Source organism: Athene cunicularia (assembly GCF_003259725.1).
Source record: "Athene cunicularia isolate RWA chromosome Z unlocalized genomic scaffold, athCun1 chrZ_part1, whole genome shotgun sequence".
Classification (NCBI taxonomy): domain Eukaryota; kingdom Metazoa; phylum Chordata; class Aves; order Strigiformes; family Strigidae; genus Athene; species Athene cunicularia.
The window spans coordinates 13,878,288-13,890,610 of record NW_020799142.1 but is presented as its reverse complement, the minus strand read 5'-3'; the positions used below and the strand labels follow the sequence as shown (position 1 = coordinate 13,890,610).

Genomic DNA, 12,323 nt, shown 5'->3' with positions numbered 1-12,323 from the left:
GAGTGTGTAGATGTAAAATTTTTTTTTCCTGGAGCTAGCACAAGTGGGTAAAAACAGAAGCAGGTAAAAAGAATAGTTGGAGGACCTTTGGAGAAAGCATGACAGAAAGGGAAGGCTTTGGAAACAGATTAGAGAAGACTAGAGAGACATGAGAACACAGCAATGCACAAAGAAAAATACTTGTCTGGTTCTTATGCTTTTCTTAATTTAGGTCTCTGTTTTACGAGGAGATCGATTCAGGTCTGTGAAAAACTCTGTTGCACCATTAGCACTGATCCTCCCACACAAGATGTAAGGGAGGAAGCTTCCAGGGGCACATTGAGAAAACAGTCTTTGTCCTCTGTGGTTTTATGTGGGCATTCATTTTTGTTATGTGGCATTACATATGTGTGTGTGTGTATTTAATGTGTAGGATAGCAATGTCTTATTTCTATGGGCATATTCTGGAAAAAGTGGAGTTCTCTTGTCTTTTTTCTAAACATTGAGGAAGTGTGGTGCTTGCTTTTTTTTTTTGTTGTTGTTGTTGTTGTTGTTGTTGTTGTTGTTACTTTCTGGTTCTGTATGCAACCTGGAAATAAAAACAACTGGTTCGCTATGCTATTTAAAATGTCTAGGTGACATGCTGCAAGAGATCAGAGAGTGTTTGTAAATAAAGTATTCATCTCCTCTATAGTGAAAAGATTACCGATAGACTTCTGTGTTGAAAGAGTAAGGCATGTGTGTTTTCAACAGGTGACTGAATTGTGTTTTGTGGTCTTTACTGATAGACACACAGAGCTGAAGAATCAGAAGCTGAAATGAGCAGCCAGGAGGCTGATGTTCTACGTTGCTGGAGATGTAGAAGATATATAGCAAATTCTGTTTGCCTTGCAAAATGTCATGGAAAAGAACCATCTGAAGTAGGTATAGCATACGGGGGGGGTTGTAACTTTTTCCAGTGCCATTGGTTTTAAATAAAGGAGAATTATTAGACTTCTCCTCCATTACTAATTAATCTCCTGTGGAGATAAGTACTAAAGTATGGACAATTCCATAGAGAGTAATGTAACCAGTAATGCTAGGGAAGCCGAGTATGCAGTGATCACCTTTGCATTCTGTGGCACAAAGGTTGTTATTCATAATATGTTTGACTACTACCTTGTGTAGAGTATATAGTGTTACCATTCGTCCCATAAAAATGCGGTCTGTTTTTGACAGTTCTAATGTAGTTACTTTTTGTCTCTTAACAGAGAACTCTCTAAGGTGTGTTTTAAATACTGATACTAATTTTCACTGCAGTACTTAAGTGTGTGTCAAATATTCCTACATCAGAAACTTTTGCTTTTATTTTAAAAATGTGGGGAATAGTCTGTGCATGAAAATAGTTCAGATTATTAGACTGCCCTGAGCTGGGGGATGCTCTGCCAGGCTAAAAATTCCGTTTAGTAATATACACCATCCTTATTAAAATAAACAGAAAAATAATCATACAGAATAAGACAATGACAGAGGCTTTTCTGCTCCTTTATAATGACAGTTAGTAATAATAAAGAATTAGAGTCTTTCCAAATATGCCAAGAAGACTGCTGACATCTTATGATCTTGAAGCTAAGTAAAAAAGCAAATAGAATGAAAGGTGTTGATCTTTTTTATTAATGCACTAGAAATGCAACAACATTATTTTTGGCACTGGAGAAGGGTATAACCAATAGAGGTAGAAACAAAGTTGTTATAAGATCCTGATACAATTAGTATTATTAATAAGCCCCATTTTAATCACTCTGCTTACAGAACTTGAGATTCTGGAATATTTTTCATGCTTTATACTTGAGGAGTTTTTATTTTGTGCATGGCTTGAAGTGGTTTTTGGTGATGGAGAAATTTCAACTCCTTTTGTGGAAAAACGGAGTTTTTCATAGTGAAAAGGAGGAGGTATCTTTGTACCCAATGGTGGAGCTTTTAATGGCTAGTGGAGAACCACCATCATTGTGCACAAGACAGAAAGAGCTCCTTCTCTAATTATGTAGATAGCAGGTAGAAAAACACAATTTAACACTACTTCCTAAAACACTGGGAGGCAGAGATTGTATTGTGATGAGAGTAATAATGTTTTCAGTATGTCAGTTTTCCCTGATGAATTTTAGAACTTCAGTCAAAGACACAGGTGAAATATGAGTAAAAAATAAAAATCTGAGAACAAATCTTAAAACCAGATGTTGATATTACGAATGCAGTGTGAACAGTTTAAATCAGAATTGTATCCTAGTTGAAATACAGGTACTCTCCACAGAAGGGAGGAAGATGATGGCATAGACATGGCAAAAGGATCTATCTTGTCTGCTGTAATTACTTGAAGAATGTCTAAAAGCTTCTGTCTTCCATGTATAGCCCCACTTTCAATTTTTAGCATAATGAAACTTTTATTCCCGTGAGTTTCATAACATACGAGTCAGTGATTTTCCATATTCATAAATTTTAACAACTGATTTTAAGATTTTAACATAAAAATTCAAAAGTTACTAAGAGTCCATGGTTTCTCTGCTATTCTAACAACCATTAGAAAATTAATTTAAAACTATTTGTGGCATAGTTATGCAGTACTGACTCAGTCTTCATACAAACTAGAACTTAGATTTTTGTGCCTTTACTAGAAAATTGTGCCAGCTGATAGTGCTTTTGATATAAATTTTTGAGTACAGTTGGAAGGTTAACAATTGCATACTTTCTGTTCTTGTAAACAAAACAAAACCACCTCTAATCACCACCATCTCCACAGTGGAGTCTGTTCAATGTCCTTAGATTCAGAAATAGAAGATTACTGACAGCATCTACCTGATTTTTAGCTTAAAGAATGCACCAGCTTATTTGAGTTTTATAATTTGTTAATAAAATATTTACTGAATTTGGGAAGCTGACTTCTGTCTATATTCAAACAAAAAAAGCTTACATGAGTGTTGAATATCAATACAATAATTCTTTTTTTAACAGACATCACAACTTTCAGCTGCTGCTCAGGAGTCTTGCAATGTGTGGCATGTGAACTTAGAAGACATTCCAGAGTGGGTGAAATGTGTCATTGAAAAGGTAGATCTTTTTTTGCTTTCATCTTTATCATTCAAAATGTGAAATAAGTAAGGGGAACAAATTTCAAGGGCACTTTTCTGCCAAGGTGCATGTATATTACAGATATCTTCTAAGTGACAATTTTTTTCTCAGTAACTTCTATCATTACATTTACAGAGGCTTTTTTCCCTGTTAAATTAGGGGTTTTTTTAAGTATGCACAAAACCTCCAATGATAAATTCTGTTCCTGCCCATGTATAGATGACTGTATTTATGTTTGTCCAAATAATTGTCATGGGCACCTCTGCATATTTTGTCAATGCTTAAAATTATATTTATTATCTAGGCTTTGGGGTTTGGTTTGTCTTGATCATCATATCTTGCAGTACTAATGCATATGTTGACAGTGACAGGAAGAAGCACGTTTCTCCATAAAACTCAGCTGAGGGGTTGTTAAGAGATCTGTTGTTGGAATATGATGTGTTGCCTTTTACAGTTAATGTGGTAATATGTCATATGAATAGAAAGTACCTTCCTGCAAATTCAAAGGTCTGATGACAAACCAGTGTCGCTGCTTTTGAATTTTAACTGCCCATTTGAAATTACAAACCATCTCATATCTTTCCTTTTGAACTGACTGCTCCAGTTCGAGTATTTTCTTTAAATTAGTTTAGGTCTAGAAGTTAATATTGTTGCACTGATACATAAGAAACAGTGCTTGACTTTGGTCCTACAGTTTTCTCTAATGAGTCTTTCAATTTGAGAGGAAAATGATATCTGCCTTCCCTTCTGCTTGGAATTCAGGGTCTAAGTTATACTATATTGGAATTAACTTCTGATCCAAGCAAATATACCCTGAAAATGATACACAAAGAAAAAGTTGTTGTGAAAACTAAAAAACTAAACTAAGTATTAAAAAATTTAAAAAATTTGTTTAATCTTGCTTCATTGTTTTGCTCTATGTTTTATTTTGTTAAACATTAAACAAACTCTTTTTTAAATTAATGGTCTCTTATACTTCAATAGTCCATGTCAGAATAGTGTATCTGTTTCAGAAACACAGATCTTGAGGGAGCGGGGGAAATTAGGAGTGATGATGTATTTCCCCACTTTACAGAATTGCCTAATCATAAGGATGCAGTCTTTTACAGTACTTTGCATGTTATATTATTTCAGTAAAATTGATTTAAATATTGATACTAGTGTTCTTTCCACCTTTAGCTGTAAATGGTCAGCCTTCTGCATGTGAAAGCCTAGAGAGTCAGGTTGTAGACCTGGGAAATACAAAACCCGTAGGCTGCTCAGAAAAGACTTAACATACTTGCTCAAGATTGCAGAGAAGCAATGCTCCTCTGGTGGCAGAGAATTTAATTCTTTATAAACACCTTCAGTATCTTAGTGTCCATTTTGTCCTTTAATATCCTGGGAACTCTTGCCTCATTAACTTCTGACTTATTTGGAAAGATCCTATGGGTTTATGGATAAATGTGTGGGGTTTTTAAATAATTCTGACTTATCCCCAGATCCTCCTGGGCTCTGAATAATTTTGTAATCATGTGTTATTTTCTCCTGTATGACTCCTGAATCAAAGGCTAAATCATTTTACATAAGCATAAAGTCTATTTGCAGGCTGTAAAAACCCACTGCTTCCCAGCCAGTTCTTTTTTGCCATCTGTCCCTGTTCTTAATCAATCTCATTGGGTTTCTTACACACATTAATGTAGAGTTTATCCTAAATAATTATAAATATCCAGCTAGTGCTGCTAGTGACCTTTGTTGACTTCATTTTCGTTTCCCCATCCCTCATCACTTGTTTTAGCTTCTTTGGCTAACCCTTCCCAATTTCTCCTCTTTATGCAGTCCGTCATTAAGTCTGTGTACCCTCAGCTCCTTTTCAGATCTTACTGATTTTCCCCTACCACCTCCTCCACTATAGGCTGTTACTTCTACTGAGTAGATGATTCCACAGTTTGTTGCCAAACTTATGCTAAATCAGTCCCGGACTCCCTTGTCCTGCACTTCATCTCCCAGTCTCTGTGCACATAGGACACAGAGATGTGCTTTTTCTTCCCTACCATCTCTTGCATTCCCATTTTGCCAGTTCCTAGCCTTCTCCCCTAACCATCGTGTACCATTCCTCCTCTACAATTGGAGATCCAGGTTACTATTCCATAGTGCCTCAGTGCCAGAAAGATTCACTAAAGGCACTAGAAAAGTCCTTTTCCCTGAATTTTAGTGCCTATCCCATGGCATCTGGGAAATGGAGAGTGGGAGACTTAAGGTAAATCTCTGAACCTGCTTAATTCTTCTTTGGGAATGGCATGTACACATGTTGGTCAGCCTTATAAACAGAGAGACTGTGCACATTCAAGGGATTTTCAGGAATCTGAATGCATTTGGGCATATGTGAACAAATATGAGACTTTTTTTCTCTTAAAATCATGTCTAGATTTAAACAAATTCTTATGTGTGATGAAAAGCATATCTTTGATACGTTGTAAAATTTTGAAGTTTTAACACACAAGGCAGGAGTAAGTTTCTCAAATAAGTGTTAGCAAAACTTTTTCTAGCATTTCAAGTGGAAGATAACCTTTTTTTACTCACAAGTGTTTTTTTCTGAAACTGCACATTTGGTTTTACTGAAATCTCTGAAGCTTTCAATCAGACAAATCTCAGTCATGGAATCCTCTTTCCAAACTACCTTGAAAGACATTTGCAACTGAAAGCAATGCTTTAACTAGAACTGTTGGGCAGCTTCTGTATTCCTGGCTCAAACCCACTTTAGGCACACTAGTGAGTAATGTATGAGTGGAGTTGATAATGTTCCTCATTTGGGTTTTGATTCTACAAACTCTTGCGTAACTTTAATCTTCAAAAATGTTTTGTCTGACAGATGAATATGTTTACTGAAAATATTAAATAGTTGTGCAAATATGTAGGAGTTTATAGATCTTTGATACATATTTTCTTTGGAAAAAGTGCCTTTAGGATTGAAATGAAATTCATAAATTACAAATAATGAAAAAAACTGTCTCCTTCTAGAGTAGTAAGGATTTGTCATAGTATCTGCACACAGATTATGTTGTAATACTATGTACACTAACATACAAGTACCATTTCAAGTTTTCATTGGGTAAGCAAAGTAAAAAGCTATATGCTGTTTGTAAGAACTATCCTTCCACTGTACTTAGTATGCAAGAAGGGTATCAGCACTCAGGAGACTCAGCGGAGAAACTGTGCTTGCCAGTTCCAGATTAACATGGTAAATTGATTTCACTGCTTTAAACATTCTAATGTTTCTGTTAGTATTGCAATATTATTCTATCTATGTACAAATTTAAAACATATTTCAAAGCACCTATGTTTTGAAACGTGTATTCTAGATTTCTTAGAATTAGTTATCACTGCAGCAGAGGTTTGATCAGAACATTATTTATGATAGATTTTCTTTCTGCTGTGAAGTCTCTTTTATTGTGTTTGAAAAACAAAAAGCAAACTCTTTTATTAAAGGAGAAAGTAACTCTAGTAATGATTTACAATGAATGTGTTGGGGTTTTTTCCTTTTCTTATCAATAGGCACATTGGACAATTGGAAAACTTCACTGTCCATTCTGCGAGGCCTGCTTAGGGGGCTTTAACTTTGTTTGCAACACAAAATGTTCCTGCGGACAGTTAGTAAATATACATTTCTGCAAAAGTCGAACTGATTATCAGCCAGCTTTGTCTGCTAAGTTGGAAAAATCATCAGGAAAACACTTATCTCTCCTCAAAATTCAATCTGGTTTTAGCAAAGATACCTGTCATGAATTGGTAACTGCAACTTTGGAAATCAAAAATCAAGGGCTTTCATACATGGCCAGAAATAATAATGGCACTGGAAGATTAACAGAAGCACTTTGTCTAGAAGTAAGAGCTCCCAGATTTGAGATTAAAAGTAAAAGACTTCCCTTAAAGGTATTAAATCAAGAAAGAAATCTTTCTGCTTCCTATCCTATGAATGATGCATCCACTGTAAAACCTTTTCACAGAAGATCACGTAGTTTCGATTTAAATACCACAGAGAGGCTTGTTTTGTTACCTGCATTATATGAAACTTGTAGTATGGGAACAATTTACCATGGCCGAAATGAAAATCCACCTGTTTACACACGAGCTGGATTGCAATTAGAGTCCAGTTGGAAAGATGATAGTTCTTTTGAGGGACGATATAGTTCCAGTGCTGACAAACTACAAAAAAGGTTTCGAGTTACTTCCTTTACCACATTACTACACAGAGAAACAGAAAGTGAATGTGATTTTGAAACTACTGGACAATCTTCTGGGAATGCCATTGCTGATGGGTCACCTTTTGTGATGAACCTTTCTTCATCACCAAGTTCTGTAGAAGAGGAACAATACAGCACACCTGTTGGTCTTATGCAGCCTACAAGAATTTCCTTCAACGAAAAGCTGAATAAGAGAGAAAGAAACAAGTTGAAAAGCTTGAGGAGAAAACAGAGAAGGCGAGAACGGTGGCTACAGAAGCAAGTAGGTGTTTAAAATTAATTATGCTACTTTTTTTGTAAAGTTTGGCTTGCTCTTATAAATCATTCTGACTTTTTTTGTGTGCTGTCTCTTAAGACTGGTTTAAGATGGTACTGTCTGGAGTCAATTATCCTGCAAACAAGGGTTTATGACCTCTTCTACCTGTAGTTTTCCAATTCAACCCAATCACCTTTTCTGTGTAAAATCAAATCTTGATGGGTATGTGTACCTAGTTTCTGTTGTCCTTCTTGTTTTGTGATGTAATAATAGATTTGAAGTGAGAAAAAATGCAGTAAAATTTAATCAATGTAATTAAAGGCAAACTAAATGTTCAAATCTTCTAAATGAGAAGCCCTAGCATTTCAGGATTTTCTAACTTTTAGGTAATGACATTTTGAGTTAACTTTACAGTTAAGAAAAATTTATTTTTTAAAATATGATTGTATTTATTATTTATTGTAACACAAATATTTTTATTTAAGTAAAGAATTGATTGTTGCTATTTAAAATATTAGTCTTTAGTAGGTAAATATTTTGTCTACAAATCTAACAGAAATTTTACATATTCTTACACAACCATGGTTTCCTTCTTTAAACCATTGAAAGCAGAACAGAATTAAAGACCATAGATGGTCATGCAATTTTTCATGGGGGTGAAGGGAGAAAGATCAGGACTATATCTTAAAATTAATTACCAAGGTTTTGTTTGCTCTGAAATTCACTGGAAAGACTAATGATATGTATGCCTTCAAAAGAAAATTTCTGATCATTAAATTTCTGCTACAAAATACTGTGTGGCCAGCAAGAGCAAACATACTAACAACTCTCATCAGTATAGATATCATTCTCGCTTTGGGTAGGTATGTCATTGTGATAATCTGAGAATATTCCACAGGTGAAGTGCAGTAACATGTAAAGCTCATGTAAACCTTATCTCACAGATTATTTTTTTAAATGTGATTTAATTTACATTTTATACTAGTCAAGTCTAATTTAATATTTATGCCTTATTGAGAAATAATAAGCTTATTTGAATGGACTGTGCTTAGGTTAGCTATTGAATTGTTTTCATTGGTTTACATTTAATGCAATAGGATATAAAAGACCAGTAGTTCACATATGGATCTTTCATTAGTCATTAGTACCAAGATTATTTTCAACCTTAGTATTCTGCTGTCCTTTACAATTCTACTCTGCTCAGGCACCAAATTACTTGAGCTCTTTCCAACATACCGTCAACAGAGCCTTTAGAATACAGTACAAAATTGAAGCAGAGCAGTGAACTTGTGATCAAGAGAGAGATACATAGACGCTGTCTCTAAATTAAATATAAGAACCGCCTTGAAAATACAACGTGTCTGGGACTTATTAAGAGAATTTTCAGTATGGTGTGTGTATATATTCTTTCATCGTTGTGAAGGTTTTTTGTTTTGTTTAGAGAAAGATTTAAATTGGCATTGTGATATATTGAAAACTTATTATTTTGTAAAATGCTTCTCTGAGACTGAGAGCAAAGAACCTTTCTGAATCTGGATGTTTTAATATTGAATAGTTGTTTTCTAGTTAAGTCTAAAGATTCTTAGGTGTCTGAGTCCATAAAATAACTTTTAAATTCCAGGCCTTATTGTTTCTGTTAAATGAAATGATGATGCAAAAGCACAGTATATAAGCATCTGCACAGTTGTGTCATCTGCAGCTTCTCCAGCCACTTTAATCTTTGTTAGATTTCACTTTCAATAATAAAATGTTGTGGAAATATTCCAAATTTGTGATAGCTAAGAAAGAAAAATACCCTTTCAGATAATTTTCTTGTTAAACCATGCTTAACTATTCCTACATTATTTTTAAGTTTCATATAGCAAATGATACACAGTTGTTAAATCTAGTATGTCTAATCAGTAAGCATACAGTTTATAAAGTACAAAAAATTCAAAAATAATTATGTAAAATAAATCACCTGGCTTTGAGTAGAAGTTTTGAGGGGAAAATATTTTGGGTTTGCACTGACTTCTGTAACCTTGGTGAAAATCTGTGTTTGTGGCATGGAATATTTCAACAGGCCTGCTTCTCAGACTGTCTCAAGCAGCACATGTGGCTAGTGCAGCTGTGTGTCCCATCACTGTTGTATCTTCCCAGGAAAATGTGGATCTAGAAGATCACATCCTCTATACTGTCTGACATGTTGCAAAAGGGGATACTCCTCTGCCACACACTCCCATGTGCCAGTCTAGGTATCTTTCCTTTTCTTGTGAGTTCCACTTGGTGGTCTTTTTCTTAAGCATTCTGACACCTCTCCTTGTAAATATGTGCTTTTTGTTACAGTGGTACTTAAAAGAGGAAGCTGATTTGTGGTACTTTGTAACCATGATCTCCAGCATACTTACCATGTATACTTAAGCAATCATATAGTAAAACTTAACAAAGATTAAAAAACATAACCGTCTGAATTTTGATAAATGACAGTGGGAAGTATTTCATTTAAGTGGTCTTTTAAGAAGTGCTTCATTGGAGCAGAATCCTGATGTGAGGTGAATCTCTTCTAAGCTCTCTCTGTTAAAGGTTCCATGTATCTCATTTTTATCTTTAATTAAAGCTTTTCTGAATAGCCTTTCAAGAGAATGGACCTGTTCAGTCTTTGGAATTTCTCTGTAAATGCATACGCAGCTTCTCTAAGTTTATTTTGTAAGGTGATAACTTTATCTGTCAAATGTTTTTTCTGTCTTGCACTAAGCTGAAATGTGCCCATAAAAGTTGTGTTATGGCAGAATGCACTCTATTATTTATTAATTTGAAGTAAATAAACCTTGGATTGTAAACAGGAGCGATTCTGTGAGCTTCCTGCACTTGTGCCCGGAGGCCTGTGCTGATGCAGGCTCTGGGGTGTGGGTGTGGGACTGAGCTATCTCGTTAACAGCAGAGGGACCCAAGCTTCCTCTGTCTGCCCTAATGTGGGAAAGCTCTTAATACTGTGAGGGGGATACTTGCATTTTGTGTGTTCATGCACACACTTGTGTTCATGGCATGTTTTTAGGTTTCTGGTACATTGTTAGGGTATGATAATAACCATTTAAATCTAGGAATTGCCAATATGGTTCTTATTACTGCTATCGCTAAGAAGATTAAGTATTTATGTTATAAATTCCCTTTTGTGTACATCTTGTTATATGTTTGCATTGTTTACTAATGTCTGAAGCTTGTAATAACTTTCTGAAATATCTCAGACAGAAATACTATTTGTGATTCCTCCAATTTTATTTCATTTCTCTTCACAATCATTTTACATTGAGGAGGATTGTGTCATCAGCTTCAGAACTGCACTATCCTCTTGGAAATGATCCTGATCCATTGGAAAAAATATTATTGGCCTTTTTGCTTCATTTTATAACTTGACACATCACCAGTTCTTTTGTATCTTTTTTAAAACACGAAAGTTTTTTCTTACAAAGGTGACTAGTGGTCGGTTTCTATGAAGAGAGTTTGCTTTCATACTCCCAACATTAATCCAAACTCAGCTTATAACAGGTGGGTGAGATACTGCATTGTTTATCCACACTGCCAGGTGCTGTTATTGTGCCCTTCAGCCTTGAGTTTTCAAGTCCATACTGATGTTCTCTTGCAACTGACCGTCTTGTTGTGAAGACGCTAGGTTTCAAAGGTTTAACTCATGACCTTAGTTCACTTAATCTATGCTTGTCTCTTTTTTCATGTGTACATTGGTTTCTAATTCTTGCACTGTTGTGTTTGCATTTAAACTGTAAGTCTTTCAGGTGTCTTGTCATGTGTTTATGTACTTGAATTTCAGTCACTCTTTCTATGATGATACTCATAACAAGAATTATTCTCAGACTGCTTATGGATTCCTCAACTGTCTGTTGGAGAGGTAAAAGCATTATTTAATGTTGGTGCCAAAGTAAAGCAAGAAGCAAAGGAAGAGAAATTAAATCACAGGTGGAAGAGGAAAGCAATAGCTACAAAATCTCAACTGTGACGTTTGTTAGGAAAATATGAGGTCCTGGAGGAGCTGCTTAAAGTAAGGAAAGAAGAAACACAGAGGAAAAGTCCTAATCCCATACGCTGAAATCACTACCAAAAGATAGTGGATTTAATATGAAGTAATATTCGGTTGCAGTGACTGACAAGCTGTGAATCCTCAAAATTAAGATTAAGGGATGTAATAGTGGGAGAGCCTTTTGACTTTGCGCAGCTGGTACTATATCTGCACCAGCTTTCTCATTCACTTCCTCAAGGGACTGTAAGAGAAATACAGTTCAAATGTTACTATAGACCTTTCTAACTTGAGAAAGGTGGGAACTCTGATTTCAGTATTCAAAACCACTCCTGCTCTGGTTAAGTGCTCAATATAACATAGCAGTTTTAAAATTCTGTACTTAACTGGTTGATCTTACATTTAAAGCACAATAAGCTTTGAGATACAGAAGAACGAAGTGCTTCTGTGTTTAACATGTAGTTACAGAGTTCACAGTCCCTGATAGATATATTGTTTACTCTTTATGAAATAGTATATTGCACTGATGGTGCTGTAGCATTAATGATTGAAACACACATTGTGAATACAAAGCCAAGAATTTGTTCTTTGTATAACAGAAGTCTAAGAGTGTGATTATTGTTAGTCCAGATTTAATTGCTAAAGGAAAAGGAAAGAATAATATTGCCATTGAGACTGTTACAGGCACTCAGTTGTTCCTCCCTGCTTTCTGTGGTTCTGTCCATGGCACTGTGCTTTGGGATGGGGGGGG

General features: G+C 35.3%; 1 protein-coding gene across 3 annotated transcripts in view; it reads left to right on the top strand.

Annotated features, from left to right (window-relative positions):
* Positions 1-768: 768 nt before the first annotated feature.
* The window catches only part of RNF180 (ring finger protein 180), an 86,944-nt gene continuing 75,389 nt past the window's right edge, over positions 769-12,323 (top strand). For 2 of the 3 annotated variants that reach the window (XM_026865956.1, XM_026865955.1), the window contains exons 1-3: positions 769-899; positions 2,968-3,063; positions 6,619-7,569. In XM_026865956.1, the coding sequence (XP_026721757.1) occupies positions 798-899; positions 2,968-3,063; positions 6,619-7,569 (1,149 nt within the window). In that variant the 5' untranslated portion in view covers positions 769-797. Of the gene's footprint in view, positions 900-2,967; positions 3,064-6,233; positions 6,305-6,618; positions 7,570-12,323 lie in introns of those variants that run through there. The other variant, XM_026865957.1, reaches the window with a different exon arrangement.